Here is a 24,676-nt window from a genome sequence, read left to right as displayed (position 1 = left end):
GGTAGCAGGTGATGTGAAATGCTTCCACCCTGGACAATGCTGACCTTGATAGACCAATGGTTTGACTCTGTATACGGCTACTTTGTGTGTTCATGTGTGATCCTGCAACTGCCAGGTGACAACCGTGCCTGTGTGCCACGGCCCACAAGACCTCAGCGAGGCAAAGAACCGTGTATCATCCTAAACAACATTCAAGGCCGCTGAACTTACTTGTAGCATTTTTCCCATCTCTGACCACCCATTTCTTCAACAACATGAAGCTCTGAGCAATCAAAGAGTTTGGATTTTCGACACGGATCTGATTAATCTCGTCGACGGAAAAATTCAGTTCTCTTGCCAGTTCTGAAGTACGAGAGGAGGACAGGGCGGGGAAAGAAAGATAAATCACATCAGGATTATGTTGTACAGGCTGTTCAGTAGATTTCCCACAACAAACAAACATCTCTCCTTATATATAATTGCGTAGTGGTCCCACAACGTTCTATGCACTCCAAAATCAGTTGGCTCCGTGATGTGTCTTTATCCCAGCACCATAGTTCAAAAGAATCTATTCTTCGGCGCTCGGCCTTCCTTATAGTCGAACTCTCGCAGCCATACATGACTACTGAGAATACCATTGCATATGGGACCTGGTGTATTCTGAGGTAAAATATGTCCTCACTCACAACACATCACTTCCCCTTCAAAAGAAACAAACCCAATAACACAATCATGCCACACCACAAAAAAGACAGATCACACCACAAGCAGAATACCACAATGATAGGAAAAGGTGCCAGCAGTCACCTCATTACTGCCACAGATATGTGGCAGTCAGGGCTTCAGAGCACGGTGGGGGCTGCTGGTGGGGGGGAAATGGAAAGCTGATCAATGAGGGGGGAATGTAGGTTGATGCTTGGCTGGGAAGTAGATAGGGTTGCCAACTCCAGATGGGAAAATCCTGGAGATTTGAGAGATGGAGCCTGGAGAGAGTGAGGTTTGAGGAGGAGTGGGGCCTCAGACAGGTACAATGCCATAGACTCTGCCCTCCAGACCAGCCATTCCGTAATGGGGAACCACTGTTGCCAATCTCCAGGTGGGTGCTGGAGATCACTCAGAATTACAACTGCTCTCCAGACGGCATTGATCCGTTCCCCTGGAGAAAATGGTGGACTCTGTGTCCTTATACCCTGCTTAGGTTGCCATGGCAAATTGATTCTGAGTGCCCACGGCCTTGGCACTCTCCCAGAGTCGCTTTCTAGCGCCCACTGTATTTATTTCCACAATGGGCCTTATTCCTAGTATTTGACATATAACAGTAATGCAATATCAGCTAGGAGTATTGCTATTCTTCTGCCCTGCAAGCCTCCAGGGGGAAAAGTCTCAGGGGGGGACAGTAGAAGAAGATTTAGACTGTGTGCTACCAATCAGAGCTTTGGGCTGGATCCCTCTTTGGCCATCTCTATAAACAGCCTTTATATGCACTGATATAGCTTTCACCTTGACCCTAGCTTCCCTGTGTTCTACTAGCTCTAGAAGGGCTGAATCTGTGTATACACTGGGACTACCCATCCCCTTCCCAACACTGCCCCTCATACCCCCTGAAAAACTGCTCAGATGGTCTTTAGGAATGGCATGTGCCCTTGCACATGAAGGAAGGAAACTGGCAACCTCCATTGGTGAGCAGGAACACCTTCCACTCACACAGGGTAAACATTGGGCCCAAGCCCATTAGATAAGCAGCTACCAAGTAATAAAACTGTGAATAAAAACCAACAACTCAAGCTGAGTACAGCCAAGAGTGACTGTACTGTACTGTATGGTCAGTCCTGTACTGCTGGCCCATCTACAGCTCTCTGGGTCACGTCGGGCCAGTCATACTGTCTCATTCTAACCTGCCTCACAAGGCTGTTGTGAGGCTAAAATGGCGGTTCCTTGGATGAATGAGCAACAGGATAAAAATGCGACAAACAAGTACATTACAATTCGTTTTACATCAAAAGAAGTAGTCCTATCACCCATTTAATCAAGACAGCATACATATATTTATGCCTATTGAATCACTTATGTCTTAGGATACAAAATGCTTTGTGGGGACACACACACACACACACAGAGGAAGCTGGGAGTCAAAAGTCTTTGCTGCTTCCGATGTCATCCCCACACCATCAAATCTTACCCGTCCAGCTAAGTCCCAGGTGATCAGCCACAATTGCCATCCTGATATCTGTCCGTTCACATGGACTCTGCGGACCTGCGATTTTACAATTCCTTGATTAAAAAAGGTGTTGTGAAACAATCCTTAGCACTGACTAACAGTATTATAATACACTGCGCTAAGTTAACTGGTGCTCAGATCAACTACTAAAATGACCGAGTGCCCAAAAAATCCCTACATATAAATATATATGTATATTTTGTCACAGCTTTCACATTTTTTCATTCTGAGAAATCTGAGTGTCAAACTAGATGATGTTAATTGTGTAGATGAAATCAAACATGCCGACAGTCTGTCTAGTGAACTGATCAATGGTGATTTAATTACCGGTGGAGGCGGGGGCAAAAAAAAAAAAAAAGAACCCACCAGTCCTTAGAGGGGGTTTGTAAATATAAAACTGTCCCCCCCCCGATTTTGACAAAATGAGACTTTTTCGCTGTCACAAAATAAATCTTATAAGAACCTGAATAATGACATGAATGTCTTCAAAGCATGCTTCACTAGCTGTCTATAAGAATATAGGCTTCATTTAAAAGGAAGAAAGAAGAGTAGAAGACAGCACGTACAGATGACAATGACGGAATGAGAACTACAGGAAGTCACTTCACAAGCAGTCACAACGGTTCATGCACTAAGGATCAACAAGTTGAAAGTTTTACAAACTAGGCTGGATCTCCACGAGGTGAGCCAAGAGAGCTCCAGAAACCTGACTCCCTTCATTCTCACCAGTCCTCTTACTCCTCCTCCTCTCACTGTCGGCCTTTTCAATCTTTGTTTTTAAAGACGCTGCCTCTGTTCTCATATCTCTAGCGGGCTTCGGTGTAACGGAAGGCAGGAAAACTTGAGTGGCTTCGGACAAGGACGTGTTTCTGGACGTACTGTCTTCTTCTTCTTCGTCCTCGGACACCTCTGACTGCATCTCCTTCTCTTCGTCGGACAGGCGATCCACCAGCTTTAAAGCCTCACCACTAATTCCCTTAAAATATTCAATAGAATGTTTACATACCTCCCTAAGCTGGTTTTGCTTCACTTTAACTGTCGTTGTCGTGGTGGTGCCAGATCTTACCTTTAATGGTAATTTAGAAGGAAGCGGTTTGGCTTTGTTTCTCTCTAGCTGCTCTTGGTTTTGAGCTGTGGGTGTTTTTCTAGCTACCGCTAAACTATGCCTTTGTGTGTTTTTTACAGGAATCTTAGACCTGACTTCTACATGTGCAGGAGAGCTGTTCTGTTTCCTTTTGTCAAGTTTACTCTCCTGTCTGACTTTAGTCATTCTGCCAGCCTGGCTACTGGTATGTGGGATGGCTTCTTTTGCTGAGGTAGCCTTTATGGGAAGTTTTGATCTTGCTCTATTCCCTAGTGGCTCTGATGGTTTCTGCTGTTCTCCGTGTATCTTTTGCTTACAGTGTCCTTGTGTCGGACCTTTACCATTTCCTGAAGTGTTTTTCGTTTGATTGGCTTTTTGTGTGGGATGCTTGGACTCAAAATGTTCGTTTAGCACTACTTTACAGGTAACGCTATTAGTAGGTGTAGTGGGTGGATCCAAATTGTTGTTGTTATTAAAATTATCTTTTTGGAAATCATGCTTTTCTGCTTCCCTACCACTTGTCTGGCTAAGCACAGCTGCACTCGTAACCTCTGCTATGGCTTCACATGCTAACCCCTGAACACCTGATGTCACAGGTTCTACCTTATCTGCAACTTCTCCGGGGCCATCTTTCTTCAACGTCATAGTAGAAGCAGAAATTCCCATTTTAATAGGTGTGCGCAATTTGGGATCAATTTTAGAAGCATTAACAGCTGTTGATGATTTCTCCAGTGAGCTACTACCCGGTGTTCCTTCCGTACAATCTCCACCGGCCTGGGTGATGAGCTTATGTTCAACTGCTGGTGATTCTACGTCTCCCTCTAGAGTTTTTTCTACCGTTTTGTCCCCTGACTGTGGTTGTGTGATGGCAGTGACTTTATTTTTATCCCCTTCCCCCTTGTCCCCTGACTTCCCTTCAGAAGTATGCTCACCAATCTGAAAAAATTGGAGTCTTTCTTCAACAAAATCCCTCTTGCTCATGTCAATTGCGCCACTGCGAGTCATCTCAAACATCTTCCCTTCATGAAATGGGAAGGGGTTGGGCTCACTAGTTGGTGTACTTTCGTCTGTTGGAGTTCTGGCTGGAGTCGTATCAGGTGTTGTTGCTTGAGATCTATCTTCTACTCCCAGGCCAAAAGGCTTAGACTCATCATCCCTTGATTTAGACTCAAAAACGTCATCATCCCCACGGTTATTGGACCAAGGGTCAAAATCTAGACTTTTAGTAGCTACTGTCTTAAAAGGTGTTGCAAACTCTTCATCTACTTTGTAACTGAAATAAGAGTCAGGAAACACAGTCCTGTCAGGGTGTCTGCCTTCCAAAGTAAAAAACTGGGCCCCTGACTTCTGCTCAGTCTTATCTGCAATTTTTTCAGAAGTTGGGCATTTTGACAAAGGTTTGCTTTCTTCCGTACCAATTTTCCCTTCTTCCTCAATAACTTCCAGCTTACTTTGGCTAAAGCACCGATCAGTCTGTTTCAAGATACCTTCCGTAGCCCATATGTCTTTTTTGGTTTCTACTGCTGGACCTGCAAGTTTAGAATCACTCTCAGTCAAGCCATCATCTTCGTCCTGGAGATCATAGCCATCGAGAGAATCAATTTCAGTTGCGTCCGTATCGTGGGAGAACTCTGCAGTGGTTGCAATGGAACACTCAGTGATAGACTGGTCATTGTTCCCATTTTGCGCATTCTCATTCTGGGGGGAATCAATGCCAAGGTCATATTCATTCGGCTTCCCGGCTTCCTTCTCTTCAGATGACCTATGCTTCGAGGCTTCCTTCTGGTCCTCTACAATGTCATTTAATTTAAACATGTACTTTTTAATGGGAATGGGCTGATACAGGGATTCGTCATCACTGGAGTCACTGACATCTTCTCCTGGGGGCACAGGGGAAGGCGGCTGTACCCTTATGACTGGCTCGGCCAGCTGACATTTGTCACGCTCATCTTGCAGGTTTACTTCTATCATCTCCATCTCACTCTCAGAAGAGTGGCGTTGTTTTTCTGATTCGGTCTGATCAGCATCTAATGGAGGAGGAGGTGGGAATTCAATGTAGGCGACCCTGTTCCCCTTTGGCCTTTTATTAGAATCTCTATCTAGGTTACTGGACAACACTTTGTCTGTTACTGGTGCCTCCACAGTAATCTGTTTTACAGAGGTTGATTTAGCCTCTGCTTCCTCTTCTGACTCTTCAGAAACCTCAGGGATAGGACTGGGTTTGCCTGGTATAAAAGCTAATAGCGAGTCAGGAGTTTTAGAGGTAAACTCATAGCTGACTTCCTCTGAGCTAGGCGTTTCAGGGGTTAATGGACTTTTCCCAGAACTATCTATAAAGGACACCTGTTCTAACGTGTCATCTTCTGGACTCCCCTGTGGAGAAGGAAGTTGTTTTTGCTGTCGGGTAGTATAAAAGCACCCCCTTGTCTCTTGCACGGTCTTAGACTCCTGACTTACAATTTTTTTGACGGTTCCCTGCTGCACCTCCTTTTCATACTGCCTCCCTACTTGAACAAAGCTGACGTAAACTGGTAAAGTTTTTATCTCTTTTGTACCCTCGGCTGCAGCAGCTAAGGGGGCAGATTTCCCCAAATTAGCATAATGATTTGAGTCAAAGTCCCTCGAGGCAGACTCTATCCCTGGGCTAATTTCTAAAGAATCGGGTGATTTACTAGGAGATAGCTCTGTATCCTCCGCAAGAGGACTTAACTCAATGCAACCACGTTGCTTACTGCTCAGTGTTCTGAACTCTGACTGGCTATTTTTCTCTTGCTCTGTATAATCAAACTGTCTGTCAGCTTTTCCCTTAGCTGTACCGGCATGGGACAATTTAGCTGGCGGTTCGTGGGCTGTGTTTTTTGGCTGCTCATGAATGCCATCAGGAATGTTAACTGATAACATTCTTTTTTCTTCTGAAATCCTGACCGGGATGTGGGATGGTTCCTTTTTCTTGGAAGTTCTATCCATCACTTCACTGGGGCACTCCCCTTCTCTGACCAGGAATTCTCTATACAGGACCCTTTTGGAGGGAGATTTTACAGTCACTTCCTTCACCTCCTTCGAATGTGATCCGTTTGTTGACACTTTGTGCTCACGTTCTGTCACAGTGATAAATTCACCAGCTTTACCCGTGTCTTTAGCCTCAGGGTGGGCGATGTGATTTTCTTTCACTACATCTTGAATAAGGACATGGGAAAGTTTTTCTTTTTGCGTTTTAGGAGCTGATGTTCCGGGGCTTTCCCATGTTCTATAGATCTTTTTATCCCAATTCCCCTTCGATAGGGTAGTGTCTGAGCTCAAGCTATATGCCAGACCTTTCACCTTCTGTTCTGAAAAGCCGTCTGTAACAGTTTTACTTAGAGTTTCGGTTCTGTGTTTTAGTACATCTGAAGTAGCAGCAGCGGCGGCGGCAGCGGCGGCAGCAGCATCTTCTATAGCTTTCCCTTTGCTCAGGATGCCGTCTTTTAATTTGACAGCAGAAGCTTCTCGCTGAAGTGTTATGTTTCCATCAGCAAGGTCTACCTCTTTGGCATGCTTTTCTCGTGCGTAAAATTGGTAGACCGGGAGCTTGCTGTCCTGTAATTTCTTCACCGGGATTTTAGACTGAGTGTCCTGCTTTTTATCATCTGGTGACAGTTCCTTACTCTTGGAGCCTATGCTCTGTTCAAACTTCAGCCTAATAGAGCTGAGTTTGGATTGCTTCAGTTGAAAGCCGGTCGGTGAAGACTCAGGGGTTTTACTCTTCTGAGCAATTCCTTTGTGCTCCTTGCAGTCTTCAGTTTGCTGTGTGAGAGCCCTTCTCTCAGGGCTGCTGGGCAAACTAGCTGCTCTTCTTTCATCGGGTTTGGGGAAGCCCTTTCCCTCATGGCCGTACAATCCTCCTTTACTCCAGTCATCCTTTGAACCCGGCGGGTCCGTCACTGTCACTTTTTCAGGGCTGCTGCTGGCTGAACTGTGGCCTGAATGAACTTCTTTCCTATTTCTTTTCTGCTGCTTCTTCTCTGGAGATTGGAGTTCGTCGTTCAGTTTTTCTGTTTTGTCCCGGAAGAACTGTGATACTTCTGTCAGCTTCTCTTCTGCCTCCTTAACAGTCCTGTCCACCCTGTCTTCATATATCAACTTTTCTCTACCTCTATCTAATCTGTTCTCAGTAAACCGCATCCACATGGCTTGCTTGGGGCTACTAACATCTCCGGTATAATGTAACACTGTCACTTTATCAAAATGATCATCTTTGGACATTTTACCTACACCGTTTTCTGATATATCTTTAGAGATTTTGGTGAGGATTTCTTTTGGGGGGGCTGTAGCTATTTTGCATCGCTTATCAGGCCCCTGCAAGTCTGAGCTAAGGGGTAGAACATGGTCAGTAACTGATTCCTCAGTATCGGAGTGAGACACATCTAGCTTTTCTGAGAGAAGCATTTTCTCAGCAAACCTGTATGACTCCCCTCTTAGTTCTGACAACTCATCATCATGGTACTCTACTGAGTGCTGGCTCAAAAGCTTCAGTGCTTTGTACGAGTCATCAGACATAAGTTGGGCAGAACTAGGGCGACTGTCTTCTTCCTGAGACACAGGAGTATTTACTCTAGAAGATTCCAGATAAGAAGGAAGTGACTCTTCAGCTGTAAGCTCTTCTTCTTCTTGCTGACCTTGTTCATCTGAACTAGGAAGAGCATCATGCTTTTCCAAATCAACCCGGGGTAAGTCTTTCTGATAAACATACATTTCTTTCTCTGGATGTTTTTTTGTCTCTCTAATAATGACTTCAGTAGGTTCAGCCTCATTACCTTTTTCAATATGGACCTCTATTATACGCTCCAGTTTGGGTTTCATTTTGCTGTCCTTCTCTGCATGTTGTGGTGACATTTCAGTTGACTTGCTAACATCTGCTGCTACCGAAGACTTATGTTCAAACAGACCTGCCAGTTCTTTGGAAGGATCACGTCCTGACTGGAAAGCTTTCATTATATCATGAACAGACATTGTTTCCTCAATTCTTTCTGAAGCATTCTCAGGGCATGGAGGCTTATGGTATACCATTCTAGTCGTGGTAGTGATATGAGTCTCTTCTTTCACACGGACACCTTTCCCGAGAACAGACTTGTGGTCATCATCTTCACTAGCTTGCAATTGAAATGCTTTCACTTTTTCTTTGATAGATCCCCCATTTGACCTGGGTTCTAGCTCCATAAGAGCGGGTTCCACTTTTGTTGATGGTGGCTCTTCTGCCTGTGGTTCAGGAACATCTTCTGAAGAGGGTTCATAGCTACGAATGACATGAACGACCTCAGTTCTCGTTTCTGTAATGACAGGAGGGATGGGGACATCGTGGAAAAGTGGTTTCGGCCCTGTGCTCTCTGCACTTTGTGGGGCTGAAGGTGTTTTCTCGCTTCTCGTTTCAAAGCCACTGTCAGACAATGGACTTTTATCTTGGTCATGTTGGGAAAAGTCATCCGGAGACTCTAAAATGGTATCTGTTCCAAAATAGGAATCAGCGATTTTGCACAACTCCTTTTCTGAAGTAGAAGGCCTCATGGAGGCTGGAGGCATTTTAAGCTTATGTTCTTGTAAAGCAGTGGCTGGTTTTAAAACTCGTTTTTGTCTCTCTTCACCTTCTCGTTTCCCCTCTTCAAATTTGTACTTTAAGCTTGCCAGTGAACTACTCCCAATGTCATTGGTCAAATAATCAATTACTTTACTCAAGTTATAATCTTTTTCAGATACGGCCTTTGCTTTAATTTGCATTTTCTCAGGAATAGTTATAGGAGGATATATCATGGGCTGCCGTTTTGCTTCATCAATCTCATCTGCACTGAACTCTACCCATTCATCCTCAGATGAGTGTCCTTTATCATTTTTTGATAGCTTGGCGGATCCTTTATTTTCTAAACACACATCTTTTTTCAGTATCTCACTAACTTTTACTAAGTCCTCTTTTACTTTCTCAACAATTTTAAAAGGTTCTTCATCATCTATTCTACCCTCTTTTGTTAGTTCTGGCTGGAATGCCTTGTCCTCCATTACATCTGTCTGCAATATTGCTGTCATTCTTATTAGGTCCTCCTTCATCTCAGCCACATCTTTTAATATCTCCTGACTAGAGGATAAAGAAGATGGTGCGGACAACTTAAGAGCAGAGGGTGCTAAAAACAAGGATGATTTTATAGGAGATAAGTTTCGGTTAAAGTGAGGCTGTGTGCGTGTCTCTGTAGTCAATGTTTTAACAGGCGATAACAACGCAGCTGCCGATTTTGTAAGGGGAGATGACTCTGGGAGCTTCTTTAGTGCTGGTTCAGACAAAACATTGACTACAGAATATACTGGCACTGTGATTGTTGATGAAGTAACTGACGAGGTAGTTGCTGATATGGACCCAAGAGATGTGTATAGTGCACCTGCAGAAGAAGTTCTTAGTGACTGAAAGGCTGATGGACTCGAAGATGCAAGCGACCTGAGTGGAGAAAATGGCACTGCGGCAGTGGTTGGAAACATTTTCTCAACTGTATCGGTGGCTGCATTAGCAGCACAACTTGCAGAACTGGCTGCTGCAGTGATCTTGTCTTGAAATGCGGACGTGGCTTTGGATCCGTTGATTAAACTGGCAGGGGACGGGTATTTCAAAGGTGACATGGACCCGTTAACCAGGGCTGTTTCTGTATGCCCGACAATGTGTTTCGCAGGGGATGAGAGGGATGAAGCCATCGTGACTTTAGAGGATGAGACAGCATCAACTGCTGACTTAGCAGGAGACACCGCTGATTTTAAAGGTGAAGATAAAAGCGGTGAGGCTGATGTGATGATTGATTTAAATGGCAAACTCGAAGAGTACATGTTAATGTTCGATTTGGGAGATGCTGGAGGCGTCATGGTAATGGATGATCTCTCCAAAAGAGACCCAGCTGTAGTCACTGGAGATGTCCGAGAGGGGAAAGCGGAACTGGATGCCAGCCCTTTCAAACTAGTGGCTTCTGTTACTGTGGGAGCTCTGATGAAGGAACCAGAAGAGACTTGGATGTTATACGGAGACGGTGAGATCACGGTTTTTATCGGCGAGGCCATTGTCCGAAAAGACCTAATCGGAGAAGCTACATCGCTAACAGATTTCACTGAAGACGTAGTAGAGGCTCCTAACGTGGATTTTATAGGTGAAGCAGAAGAAACAGACCATATTGATTTTAATGGGGAAGCGGTTGGAGTGTTAGAGGAAGAGCTCGATAAGGAAGTGAAGCCAGATTTGCTTTGTCCAGGCACTGTGATTGGAGCTGTGGTCCATGACTGATATGGTCTTGCTGGAAAGAATGGCTTGTATGAATAGGTGGCAGGTAGGGATCTCGCAGCTCCTGCACTTCGTTCAACGGTCTCTTAAATTGTTAAACCAAAAAAGAAAAATCAAACGTAAAAAAAAAAAAAAATCAACGAAAGTGATTGAAAAAACAGAGAGACCAGAGAAGGGAAAAAATCAGTCAGTAAACGTTGTAATATTACAAAAAAGCAAGTAACAACTGTTTGTATGAGTTAGGATGGAGTAGGTAAAAATGAACAGCTAAACAGGAGAAAAAATAGGAATGAGCCACATAATTGATGGATGATCCGAAATGGAGAAAGAAAGAAGGAAAAAAATAGGCAACATGAAATGAAAGACAGAAAAAAGCTCAAGGCAACCGAGTCTGCAAAAAAATATGAAGAACAGAAAACACTAAGAAGGAGTCCATCATGGTCCAAAGTAATAGTTGCAACGAAAAATTCTTCTCTTACTTCCTATTGACTTTCTGATGTGCTAGATTTGCAATTTTAATCTCTGCTCCATTTTTTTTTTGCCTGTTATTGATATATCTTTGATTTGTGCAATTACTCGCAATTGTTGGTACGAAAATTTCTATCATTCTATCCTTTAGCAGAATGGTTCATACGCTGTATAGTTAAAACCTACACGAAACAGTAGAAAACTTGTGCAAATGATATTAAGTAGCTAAAGTCTGCTTAGAAAACCACTCGAAACTATTTCATGCAGCACCCCAAAATATCTTTAAAGTGACAGGCAATAGATGTGCAAACTGTGAAGCAACGGGGAAAAAGTCCAAATCTCTCTCTCCCATGCACATTTCAGATATGCTTCACACTCACAAAGCCAATAAGAGCAAGAACTTTTTCTGACTCGAGGATTAAAAGGAGAAAAAAAAAGAAATCTCTTTGCATTTCTTGTCTTTTTCATGCGATATTCCTTTAACTTGGTCAAACTCAAAACAAAAAAATTCACATGAAATGACTTTAAGAAGCATTTGTCATACATAAAAAAATGGGAAATACAATTAATGGGGAAAAAGTGAGCAAGCAAAGCAACCGAAAACATTTGTTTTTAAACTTTCTTCATGCACGGTTTTGTCATGTCAGAACAAGCACATGGAATAAAACAGTTTGCATGGTGTACTATGCAGAATACTGCAAAATGTTCAAAAAAAATCTTTCCACAGAAGGCATTTTTAGAAGAAGAGTACACTTTTTCTACAAGATGTAGTGTCTTGGTACCTTTTGAGGGCAGTTTGCGTAGCCATTCAAAGAAAGGCCTATTCAACTTTGGCGAACTCAAAAGGTAACAATGCAGAATGCAATGACAACCTGGCAAAGACAAATCTGCAAATGGTGGGCCTTCTCAAAATGTCCCGTTTTCACAGGCTCCTCAGATCAAGTGGGGGACTCTTATAGTTTGAAGCTGCTGGCTGGAGCTGCCATGTGACGGTCTGGGGAGCCATAACATCAGGATCTTTCAATGACAAGAATGACATTCAGAGCCTCTGTTCACATTGATATTACTGGTGGTCCTCACAAGATGGAATTGTGGGTTGCTCCCCTCCTCTACTACATGCTTCGAAGAATATGTGAGCCTGGCCCTTCCGCCGACTGACGGCTGATCACACAGAGCTCCACTAACACGATTTCTCCCCCAGTTTTCAACTTAGAGAGAAACCGTGTGAATGGAACCTGGTTCACACGTCCTCCAGAGAGCGCAGAAGGCGGGAGGGGGAAGGGCTACCAGTCTACTGCTTGAACCAGGCAGAGTTCCTTCATGACGGATGGGTAAATGATTAAAACAAACAAACAAATAAAAACTTGGAAGGCACAAGCTCTTCACTTGGAAGTTATAACTGGAACTAAAATACCTTCTCTCCACACCTTTGTCTGAAGTTTATGTTGATAATATTTCAAACCAGTTTGGTCCGTTTTTAGGCGACCAATAATTCACTGTGAAAGAATCAACGTACAACTTGCATTATCCTAATGAAGTAATGCGAACATAACAAGCTTTTCTAAGAGCTGTTCATTGTACAATGGACAGTTGTTATTATTATTATTATTGTAATAAATATGCTGGATGAATATATCGATGGGGGGTGGGGAATTATGCTCCTTGATGGACGCTTCCTGCACTGCAATAAAAGAATGTTAGATCCCATGTCCTAGTCATTTCAACCTCTGTAAGATCAACAAATATGCCAAAATAAAACGAAGTATTATTCAACTCTGTGCAAGTGAGCAGGCCGGGTTTTGTTTTTACATTTAATGATCTGCCATCCCATTTTGCTTTGGTAGCTTTACTAGCTCACACGGGGAGGGTAGATGTCATTACCTCCCTGCTTCAAGTGGGAAGAATAATCACATGGGACGTAACTACATCACTGGCTTCTTCCACGTGACACTCTAACAGTACCAAAAAAGCATGGGATGAATCCACAGGAGAGTGGCAACCATACTGCTGGTGAACCATAAGAACTGTCCTTATGTTTCCACCTAAGAGGAGGTATTTCTACAAGACCCTTTCCCCCGTTCCACATTAGTGTCTGATTTCTTTGCTTTGTCATAAGATTTACTTTCAAAAAGAAAGGCATGATTGCAACTGAAACTCCAAAGAGATGTGAAACTAGTGCCATAAGCACAAGGGGGCTTTCTTCTGCTTGGAACTGCTTTTGAACCGAGGGGAGTATCAAAAGCTCTTTCTGATTCAGCATGGTGCAGAAGTCAGGTGTTCAAAGTGGGGAAAAATGTAAAAGATTGAGATGGACACTCCACGAATCAGCCTAAGTTGTTCTCTGCATGCAACACTATTCTGAAACCACCTGCAGGCAAACAGCCACTCTTGGAAATAAGCTTCTATGGTTTGCGCAAACAGGGTGGATTCTCATGCCGATTGCAATTATCAAATTAGCTCAGTCCTCTGGTTTCATCACGCATTGAGTCTCCCTGACCTTTCAACAAATGACTGCCAATGGGAAGGAAAAAAAATGGTCACGATTAGCTCATCAACTTGTGAACGGGCTGTTAATGCGCCACTGAACCAATCACTCAATTCTGTCACAGTGATTTATCAGAATCAACTGCCAAGAGCCACCCAGAAATCCTGTCATTTCAGTTTCAAAGATGGAAAAAACAATAATGCTAAAGACGTTGGAGCAGGTCACACCTCAACACATTTTTTGTACATATAAATGCCACTGGAGTGTTGAGTGTGAATCCTGTCGTTAAGCTCTGATGAGGGGACAAATCCAGCAAGCAGCTTAACTATGAATTTTCCAGGCAGTGAAAAATATTTGCCTTTACTAGATTAGGAGCCAAGAAACAGCCCAATAACAGACTTTTGTGTATCTAGAGGAATATCACCAGCTTTCCCCTCCCACCCGCTGTGTGCAAATTTCTAAGAGTTGTTTTTATTGTTCAATACTCTAAAATAAACACTTGGCTAAAATACCACCAAATCAATCCACATTAAAACATCAAATGATAATAATAATAGATGGAAACCAGATCTGTCAGATATGAAGATCTGAGATAACATCATAGCGTTGCCCTATCTCCCCACCACCCCCACCAACCTGGGAATGTGAAGGCCAACCTAGTATTCTCTTGACAACTAAAGGCCCTGTCTTATGTTACAGCCACAGGATGTGTGCCACTTGCTTGTGGGTGTGTCTCATTGCCTTTTCAAACATGGAGATCACGTGGGAGAAGCGGACCAATATGGCTAAGGAAGTAGTTGACTTTCTTTGAAGGCAGGCATGGGAAATACCTGCCACCACCCTTGGGCAACAGGGTAACATTGGCTGGGAATCCCTCAATTTGTCAAGGCTTAGAAGAGCCCTTGAATAAACGGGCAGTCACTAGCAATTGAATCATACCTTTCAATGACATCCACTTGAGCTCCCTGTTCTAATGCTACAACAGCAGCAGAGAGGTTACCACTGGAGAAAACCAACCCTGTTGCTCCACCATTGTAAGAACTGTTCCTATCCTCAAGTCTCCATGTTGTTGTTTCTTCCCCAGAAGACCCTCCACGGCCTAGAGAGCCAGTTTGGGGTAGTGGTTAAGTGCGCGGACTCTAATCTGGGAGAACCGGGTTTGATTCCCCACTCCTCCACTTGCACCTGGGTGGACGACCTTGGGCAAGCCCTGGTTCTGATAAGAGCTGTCCTTGAAAAAGAGCCGTTTCTGTCAAGAGCTCTCTCAGCCCCACCCACCTCACAGGGTGTCTGTTGTGGGGAGGGGAAGGGAAAGGAGTTTGTAAGCCGCTCTGAGACTCCAAGTGAAGGGCGGGGTATAAATCCAATCTCTTCTCTTCTTCTATAATATGAACAACAGAACAGGGTGCATCAGCAACTCACAGAGCTGAGATACTTTGATCTAGAGCTGCAGCTGCTTTAGTGATCTCCAGGGCACATTTGAGAGCACGTGATCTTGAGCCAACTGCTGCATATTATAAGTGCCCAGGGAAAATCTGTGAGCTACTGGCTCGATTGATGAAGGAACAAATACCTCTTGTGAATGAAAAAGATGACCCCCTCCCACACACACCTTAAATGTAACCTATAAGCTGACTTCATATATGAAAGAATTCCAAATAAAGTTGAATAAGGACTTTTAAAAGGTGGCACCTCTGGCAGAACTCCACGTTGGGTAGTAAGGATGGCTGTATTAGAAACTGAAGCCGAAGTGGCAGTTCTCTCTCCGTTTCCCGTGCCTGGATTTCCCAGGTGGTCCGTGCTCAAAAAGAGCTCATGGATAATTGGAGAATTTGGCCTACTGAATCAGGATTATTTTTCCTTCTCCAAACGACACCAAAATACAACATTTATAGAAAAAATGTCTCTTCTTGTGAAAAAACTGTTTTACAGTATTAGTAGATTTGTTAAGAAACTCACTCATTCCAGGTTCAGTCAGATAGCTGTAGCGCTTACGTAAAGCAAGGGAGACGAAGTTCTGGCGCCGGTCTGTTTTCTCCGTCTGTAACAAAACATATTTCTTGTTGGTACCTTCGGTGGCACGGTTACCATCTACAGCAAGCTGTTTTGTTCTATGTGCATCCTGTACTTCCCCAAATACTGTTCAGAGTAGGAGTGTACTTCCAGATATTTCAGATCCGAAACGATGCCTGAAATTTCCTGTTTGCTTTTAGGTTGGAGATATCTGTTCCGAAACTAAACAGGGAACTTTGGACACTGCCTCCAGTTCAAAACCTCTGAATGCACATCCCCAGCAGAAAGATACTGGCGTTCACAATGGTAATAAAATACCCATCCTCCCCATCACACCTTAGATCTTGTGAACACAGTGAGCTATACGTCGAATGGTACACATTTCAAGTAAAATGGGCTATACAGTGTTCCCTCTAAGCTGAGTTAGTGTGAGCTAGCTCACAGTTTTTTAGCCTCTGGCTCACACATTTTTTCTCACAAAGTAGAATTTTTGCTCACAAGACTCTGCAGCTCAGAGGGATCACTGATTTTTTTTTTTTAAAAAACACCCTAAGCACGATAGGCTAGTCTGAAAAACTAGACTGACCCGAGGCTGAACAATGCATTTATCTCTAGTCTGGATGTAAGTTACAGTCCAAAGAAAACATGTTTTAATTTTGTTTCGGTCATTCCACCTTCCCTCGTGAGCTCAAATCTTCCCTCCAACATTTCTCAGCTACTTGTGGCCACTTCTGAGGTTGCACTCTACTGGCACCTATTTAAAACATGTACCTTAAGATCCACGTTGCCAGGGAAGAATGGATATAAAGGTGTCTGTTTCATTATAAGGGTATGCTTGAGGAGGAAGAAAATGATAAGTTGTAAGATGTGCGTTAGCACCTCATCGGATGCTACTTTCCCCTCAGGATTTGACCTAGAATGAGGCTGGGAATGGACTGAGTCCAGGTAGAACTATGGGAGTTGCATGCTAATTTGGATGTGGGATAAGAACATAAGAACATAAGAACATAAGAGATGCCAATGTTGGATCAGGCCAAAGGCCCATCCAGTCCAACACTCTGTATCACACAGTGGCCAGAAATACCAGTGCCATCAGGAGGTCCACCAGTGGGGCCAGGACATTAGAAGCCCTCCCACTGTTGACCCCCCCAAGCACCAAGATGACAGAGCATCACTTGCCCCAGAGTTCCTATCCATACCTTGTGGCTAATAGCCACTGATGGACCTCTGCTCCATCTACCTGGCCCCATGAGACAGCAGGTTCTGTATCACAAGGTCAGATGTGTCTTGTGCTCAAGCAAAACAAGAGTCCTTCAGTTCATATTACCTTCTACCAGTGACGAGGGGAGTTATGGAGATGTGGGGAGGGTTCACAGGGGCCCACCCCGATCTCATTCCGGGTAGAATCCTGGGGCATATCAACCTCTGAACAGGGTCCATGGTCATAAAATAGACATAGATATATCCATTCTTAAGTGACACTGACGCGTATTTTGAAGACACAGATATTGTCAGTAAAGTGTAACACCAAAACCAGTCTCACCACTACAGGACTTGGCTAGATGTCCTATCTCAATGGACACGATAGAGGTACATATTTCTGCTATGCGGGATTGTTAGGAGACTGTCCCTTAGTTTATCCATCTCAGCCATATCGCTACATTATCATTAGAGCAATCATTTCCGTTAACAAATGAGAGCATCCACACAACAAGGCTACAGTGAACACACGTAGAACATCGATAGGGCTAGAACTGAGGCCAAATATTTCTCCCAAAATTAACTTGCCATGAAAGCACATAAAATCACAAGGTACACCTACATTAAAGGGAATACATAAAGGACAAAAAAAAGGGGGGCACGGAAGGGTTTCTTTTTTAATATGCACAAATGCAGAGATGCAGATTAGAAAGCAATTGCTAAGTGGTAACAACTTGCATTGTTAAGATATTTTGTAGCCCGGCTTATTAAAGGCCTTCTACAGAAAGATATGCTTTTAAGTTATACCTTCAGTGTAGAATGAAAATATTCTGAGTCATTTTATAACTCCAATACATTTTAAAATATTACAGTTTGAAATTTATTGAAATTAGAAGACTCGTATCATGTATTGGGCTGCTGTACATCTACGGGTAGAAACCTGCCAAATGTAAGCAGATTGAATTGGATTTGAGTGGGAGAGCTGAGCACATTCTTAACTCTCCTCACCAGGACTCAAAACATTCCGAATCATGCCTTAATTTGTTTTCACACTATTGCCATAGTGAACAAATCAGCCACAAACATATCGTAGGCAGTGGGCACCATCCATAAACACCACTGTGCTGATTCACCCCTCCACACACACTGTTAGCGTGCAATAGGCTTGCAACTTCTGGCCAGGAGCTTTGACTGTGCAATAGCCTTGGTGATTGCTGCAAGGCTGTGCAATATCCTGACCCAGTGATTTCCTAGATCTTGACAGTTTGTGTTGGTTTGGGGGTGCAGGGGAGGGACACCTCAGTGCAGTGTGGTTTGCTCACTGCACATGTTACTAAAGAGCAATTTCGGTGGGTAACATTTATAAGGTCGGATCCAAATAACTGTGAACAGAAGGACAGCGGCTAGTTTTGTTCCACATACACCTGTGCAAGAGTTTGTACAATAGTTTGTGCAGTGCTATACTATTCAGGTTCCAAGAAATTCTCATTCTTTTACAAGAGCTTTCGCAAGTTCTTGCTAGATAGGGGGGATCTAGCTTCACTTTTTGTATGCAGAGCTCTACTCTGAGTGTAAGATAGACCCTCTGAGAGCAGAAAGCATCCCCTGGCATGCAAAAGAGCACATCTGAATCCAACTAGGGTTGTCAACATGCCTGGAGGAAACATGTTCTGTCTCCTTAAAAGAGGCCCAATGTGTGGAAATGGGCAGCAAAGCTTTGTGTGGAGGTAAATAACATCAACTGGTGAATAACATCAAAGGGGCAAGATGTTTTGTTTCTCCAGGCAGTTGGAAAACCTAAATCCAAAAGGTGAAACGAATTAATGCTTGATTTAGTATGAGAAAATAGTGATTACATGTTGGTTAGGTTCTGGCCAGAAATCACAAGACTAACAAGTGTGGGCCAGATGGTATCAGGGATATTTTCCATAGTCTTCAGCTCCATTCATTTCCTATAGTACCCTGATCTATCTTGCAGAGCATCACAAACCAGGGGGGCATTTCCACAGTCATTCTATTGAGCCCGTCCTCTGTGGGGCCTCGGTTAGGTGTACAACATTCCCGATCTCACACAGCTTGGAAGGGAGTCTCGTCCTCACTCCACACAGAGGTATACAGCCTCCTCCCCAGGCCTCTGACTGGAAGCTCCTCTCGCCAAGAGCTGTACTCTCTGTGTTGGTGAGGACTCTCCCAATGCATGGTGTGAAAGGACAACCCTTGACTGGAAAGAGCAAAGCACATTAGAGCTGTGTGCTTAGCTAACGGATAGCACATTTGACTGAAGGCTGGTGGGAGACAGGGAAAGGGATAGGGAAAGGGTTAGGGATCCCTCCCAGGGGTGCAGTTTCATACAAGCTGCACACGCAGGGTTGGATCCTACGTCTTCTGGTAAGCTGGACCCTATGACACAGTTTGGTGTAGTGGTTAAGTGCGGGGACTCTAATCTGGGAGAACCGGGTTTCAGTCCCCACTCCTACACTTGCACCTGCTCCTTGGGCAAGCCGTAGTTCTGATAAGAGCTGTTCTTGAAAAAGAGCAGTTTCTGTCAGAGCTCTCTCAGCCCCACCTACCTCACAGGGTGTCTGTTGTGGGCAGGGGAAGGGAAAGGAGTTTATAAGCCGCTCTGAGACTCCCTTGGATAGTGAAGGGCGGGGTATAAATCCAATCTCCTTTTCGTCTTCTTCTTCTGGCTAAGTCTTCCTTCAAGAGAAAAAGATTCATGGACAAGGGCTTTTTCTGATGGAGAATAGCATTTTCTGCTGGAGGAAGGCTTCCTCTGAACAAGGAATGTCCTTCTGTGTTGAAGGAGGTCTTTTTCTGTTGGAGGAAGACTTGATGAAGAGTGTCATAGGATTCAACACGGAGAAGGGGAAGCATCGTGTCCATATTGTCCCAAGCACAACATGTGACCTTAACCTTCATCTGATGGTCTGCTGTGTTGGTATTCAACAACAAAGCATATAAAATACATATAATCTGAGAGTTTTGCAATCATATTTTAGAGATACCATATATGTATTTCTTTCATTGGTACAAATTCGGATATAACGATAAAAAGACAGTGTTTGTATTACCTCATCATCTTGATCTGACTCTGTTTCCTTTTGGTCCCAAGATGCATTGCAGAGACAAGGAGTATTATAATGGGCAGCAGGGAAAAGAATATCAGGATATGAAAAGGACCAAGTAAGGGTGCACAAAAAAAGCAAAGCTAATTTATAAGGCAAAGCAAATCCAAAATGTCAACAGAAAATACACTGAATGCAAATCAACACGTGACATTACTAAAAGCATAAAATATCTATGAACCGCAAGCTGAAGCATGAGCTGCAAACAGAGGAACCCCATCCGTAAAAAAAGTACATAATAGAAACTGAACAGCACAGTTAACAATAAATTTCAAAAGCTTTCTGCGTACGTGAAAACAGACATAAAACAAGCTTAATCAGACTGTAAGGCATTCCCATTTCTAGTGTTTCATTCTAATCAGCAAAACAAAACAAAAATTCAAAAACCAAAATACCTCCCCCCCCCCCAAAAAAAAGACTAATCAACTGAAATCAAACAAATCTTGGAAGCCATACCTTTTTGTGTGCTGGCAGAGTGATGTTTAAGTTGCAAACGGCTGTTTGTGGTAGACCTTTTGTAGTCTTTGGTTCTTTCAAAAAGGATAAGCGACCACAAGGTTCTTGGCTGGTGTCTCTAATCTATAAATAAGTAAATGTCCTCATGTTGGTTTTAGGTTTTTTGGGGTGCGTGTGTTTTACACATTACATCTAATTCAGCTTCTGTCTCTGACTTTTCAAAAATAAACCCAAAAGGGAGATGGGAAAATGTATGAAGACTGCCCGTTCAAATACTTTGCCCAGAAAGAGTTTCCCCAAACAACGCTCCTCATCCATCGACAGATTACACTTTAGAGATAAGCTGCAGTTTATGGGATGTCATGAACAAGGATTTAAAAAGATCTGGGCTGCTGAGAGGAGGTAGGAGAAGGGGAGAAAATGCTAGGGGGCTCTAAACAAACCGTGGACCTACAGAACTGGGCATATCATGCAACTGGCTTTAAGAGTAGCCCTGTTCACATGTTACAGTGAACGCATGTATGTCCTGCATGTATATACTGTAACACCCTTTTTCACTAACTCAGAGTTCCTACCGGGGTCATTTCCTGCAGGAGCAGAGCTCCGGCAGTAAGGAGCTCAGGGGGCGGGCACATGCAACAAGCCCCACCCCCTGCTCCCAGCAGCCCTCAGTTGGGCCATGAGGAGCAAGAAGCAGCCAGGTAAATTGCAGAGCCCCCTTCCGGCCCGCTTTCAGGTACAAGTTTTCCCTCCTCTGCACATTCCCCCCCCCCATAGCTAGCAATCCAAAACAGTCCAGTAGAGTGTGAGCGGTGGGTTTTGCCTTCTGACACACTGCCGGTGATGCCAGGGGGTGTGGCACATGCTAATGTTATGCTAATGAGCTCCTGCACCTCCTTTTCTACGAAATGACCCCTGGTTCCTACCATCTTCCACACTGTCTTTCACACAGGTTCAGGGTCACAGGTACGTCAGGTAAGTCACCTTTCGCCATTTTGTCTTGCCTCTTTTAAAACATACAGAGAGCCATGACTGTTTCACATTCTGGGTCCTCTCTGTCACTCACAGAGACATCACCAGACAGGATAGCCCAGTCTCCTTTAATAGTCACCCCTCATTCAGACACTCCATGGAATGGAGTTATCGAGGCTGGGGACTCCCAACACTGCTTCATTCACACGCTGCCACCATTTAGTCACATCCTAAGATACAATCCAGGGTAGCTCGATCTCATCAGATCTTGGAAGCTAAGCAGGGTCAGCCCTGCCTACTATTTGGATGGGAGACTTCCAAGGGATACCAGGGCTGTGATGTGGAAGCAGGCAATGGCGGGAAACCTGCAGGGTAGCCATAAGTGACTTGATGGCCATTTCCATCACCAATATATATTTATATATAGGCCAAGACCTTAGCCTGTCTTTGTGTGCTTCTTTCCCTGACAGCGTACATATCCAACCCACAGGGTTAAACAGACAGGGAGTAAACTTTTATTTATGGTTTGAACATAAAATTAGAGCAAAGGTAGTGGTTACAACCAGTGCTCCCTCTAAGCTGTGGAGTCTTGTGGGCAAAAATTCTACACTGTGAGCTACTGGCATTAAAGTTGTGAGCGAGCGATTTGGCTACTGCGTAAATTAGTTTGCTCTGGAGCCATCTTTCCTGAGCTAAGACAGAAATGTGTGAGCTGGAGGCTAAAAAACTGTGAGCTAGCTCACACTAACTCAGCTTAGAGGGAACTCTGGTTACAACGTTTCTTTTCAGTTGTAATTCTGAACGATTTCCCCGTTTACGCATTTGGAATTCTCTGTCACAAGTTGTTCTTTTCCCAGTCAGCGTTCATCTCCTCTTCTAGACGCTCCAACCAGACAGAAGCCCTCGCTCAACTGAACGGCTGTTTTTCAACTGTCCCTCCCACCAACATTCCTTCAGCTCCCATTGGTCGCTCTTAGGGAAAGGCGGAACCTAATCTGTCCATCACACATGCGTACATCTGCTTGTGAGAAAAGAACCAAAATGCATTTACTTTGCAACTGAAACCAGGGACCAATACCCAGATAAAGGTGGAGTTTGTATCACAGGTTTAGCTGTACACACATTGAATGTAATCATTATCATTATTACTGTATTATTATTATTATTACTACTACTATTATTATTATTAATTGATATCCTGCCACGGTGGCTAACAAATCAAAACTTACATAATAATACCACGTTTTAAAACCATGAACACACGTTGGCTGCCTCTATATAGTGATCCTGCACTTTCTTGGTGGTCCCCCATCCATGTCGTAACCAGGGCTGATCCTGCTTAGTTTCTGAGATCTATTGGCTAGCCAGGGCCATCTAGGTAAGGCCCTTTCTTGGAGGGGACCTTTGAAAATACAACACAGGCCCTGGCATGCACATCAATGCAGTATCTGTCCTGCACGTCTATGGATTTTTTAAAACCACCTGAGCTCACAGGGCTTTGTGTACTGACACCTGATTGAAATAATCAGCAGCAATAACAGTCAACATTTCAGAAGGCAGCAGGTTTTCTCACATATAAACTGGGGCCTTGCAAAGTTTTTTTTCACACCAGTGAATAATTCCACTGATATATTTCCTCTGGAACCTCCTTCTAGACCCTTATAGCCATTGTCCTGCTTTCCTTGAGTTTCTCGATTCGGATCCTCCCTGCCACTCTCAATCTGTTGGGTGAAGGTTCCTGTTAACAGGGACGAAGTTTTCTTGCAACACTGTAAGTTGGCTGGTGTTTCATGCGTACACACCTTTTCCCAAGCACACCAAATTAATACAGATTTTATTTAAAAAAAAATTCACATCATCACAAGGAGACGACATTTTCTCAGTGTCACTTCTCTGGCAGCTTTACTTTTACCTTGATAGAAAATGGCAGTCTGTTTTCTTTGAAAGCATAAAAATTAAATACAAGCTGCTGTCCTCCTTTTGTCAGAGGGGCCAGATTCCCATAGCAATCCACATAAATGGGCTTTCCTTCTAGAACCTGTCAGATCAATAAAAAAAACTTGTTAAAATGTATTCGCTCCGCTCAACAGTTCAGCCGAGAAGGACAGACCTCAAAATGGTTAGGATGATTATTTACAGCTCTGTTTCAGTACACATTATTTATTTACCTATCACAATTTTTGTCACACACCTCCTTTACTCCCTCACTATACCCTCACAACAATCCCTTCAACAAAGGTAGGCTGAGGGTCACGCTAGATGAGATGCTGTTCCTGGGATATGCCTCCATTTTGTTGCTGGGGGCATATGCTATGAGTTATGCTAATGAGTCCCCCTAGCTCTTTTTCTACGAAATGACCCGAGTACACATTATTTATTTACCTATCACATTTTTGTCACACACCTCCTTTACTCCCTCACTATATCCTCAAAACAATCCCGTCAGCAAAACTAGGCTCAGGGTCAGACTAGATGAGATGCTGTTCCCGGGATATGCCTCCATTTTGTTGCTGGGGAATGCTGTAGGAGTCCAATCCTGGTTGGGACCACCAGAGGTGGGGGGAGGATGGGCTCCTTCTCCTATTCCATTTTTCCAACCCAAAATGGCACCAGGCGGCATTATTTGCTAATAAGCCCCATCTGGTGCCATTTGGGTCAGAAAAATGGCCCGGGGGGGTGGGGGGGAAGGGGATGTAGAAGTGTCTCCTCATCCTGTGGTGGTTCCAACCAGAATGGAGGGCCCTGCAGTGCCCCTAAAATGCATTCCCTGACTCTACAAAATGGAGGCTGTCCCCAGGATGGACCTAGGGCTGGCGTCTCATCTAGTTTGGCCCTGAGTGTATGTGTGACTGGCACAAAGTTAGTTTGTGAGCTTCATGGAGCACTGGGGAATTGGACCAGGGTCCTAGCCTGACTCTCTTAAATGCTACACAACACTGACTCTTATACGTCGCACACTGGTGTGTAAAGTCACTCCACTGTGACTTAGATACTCTCTTGTCAGCAAAAGAGGTCAGAATCTACCAGTTTTCCCCCCTCAAACTTATTCTGTTTCCTTCCTCACTGAATCTCCAGACCTTGTGGCTTTTCGTCCATATGGGTCCCATGATCCCCAGGGCGGCCTTTTGTTAACAGGGGACTGTTGTGAGAAAAATAAAATTGTGGGTTCAGAAAATTTAAAACCCATTTATACAATTAATTTCATAAATAAATCATAGTCTTTTTCTCTCCTATTTCTGTAGCTTTCCAAACAGCTAGCATTACAGGACTCCCAACAGGATTTTGCTAGGCCTTTGTCTCAAGAGATGTCTTTCCTCTGTCTTACAAAGAAAACCAACATTTGTATTTCATTGTTCACGAACCTAAAGAATTTGGAAACATAGACCTAAAG

The 24,676-nt window shown here is 43.8% G+C and overlaps 1 protein-coding gene across 1 annotated transcript in view; it reads right to left on the bottom strand.

Moving 5' to 3' along the window:
• ANK3 (ankyrin 3, node of Ranvier (ankyrin G)) overlaps positions 1-24,676 on the bottom strand; it is a gene marked incomplete at its 5' end in the record, with an annotated part of 118,114 nt that overhangs the window by 38,189 nt on the left and 55,249 nt on the right. Inside the window, 6 exons of the mRNA XM_015419925.1 lie at positions 211-342; positions 2,159-2,233; positions 15,476-15,557; positions 19,804-19,830; positions 20,314-20,436; positions 23,198-23,323. Of these exons, the coding sequence (XP_015275411.1) occupies positions 211-342; positions 2,159-2,233; positions 15,476-15,557; positions 19,804-19,830; positions 20,314-20,436; positions 23,198-23,323 (565 nt within the window). The remainder of the gene's footprint in view (positions 1-210; positions 343-2,158; positions 2,234-15,475; positions 15,558-19,803; positions 19,831-20,313; positions 20,437-23,197; positions 23,324-24,676) is intronic.

The sequence above is a fragment of the Gekko japonicus genome, unplaced genomic scaffold, assembly GCF_001447785.1.
Source record: "Gekko japonicus isolate JY-2015 unplaced genomic scaffold, Gekko_japonicus_V1.1 scaffold3696, whole genome shotgun sequence".
Taxonomy (NCBI): Eukaryota; Metazoa; Chordata; class Lepidosauria; order Squamata; family Gekkonidae; genus Gekko; species Gekko japonicus.
Note: the sequence above shows the minus strand (reverse complement) of the source record. Positions and strands in the feature narration are given on the sequence as shown.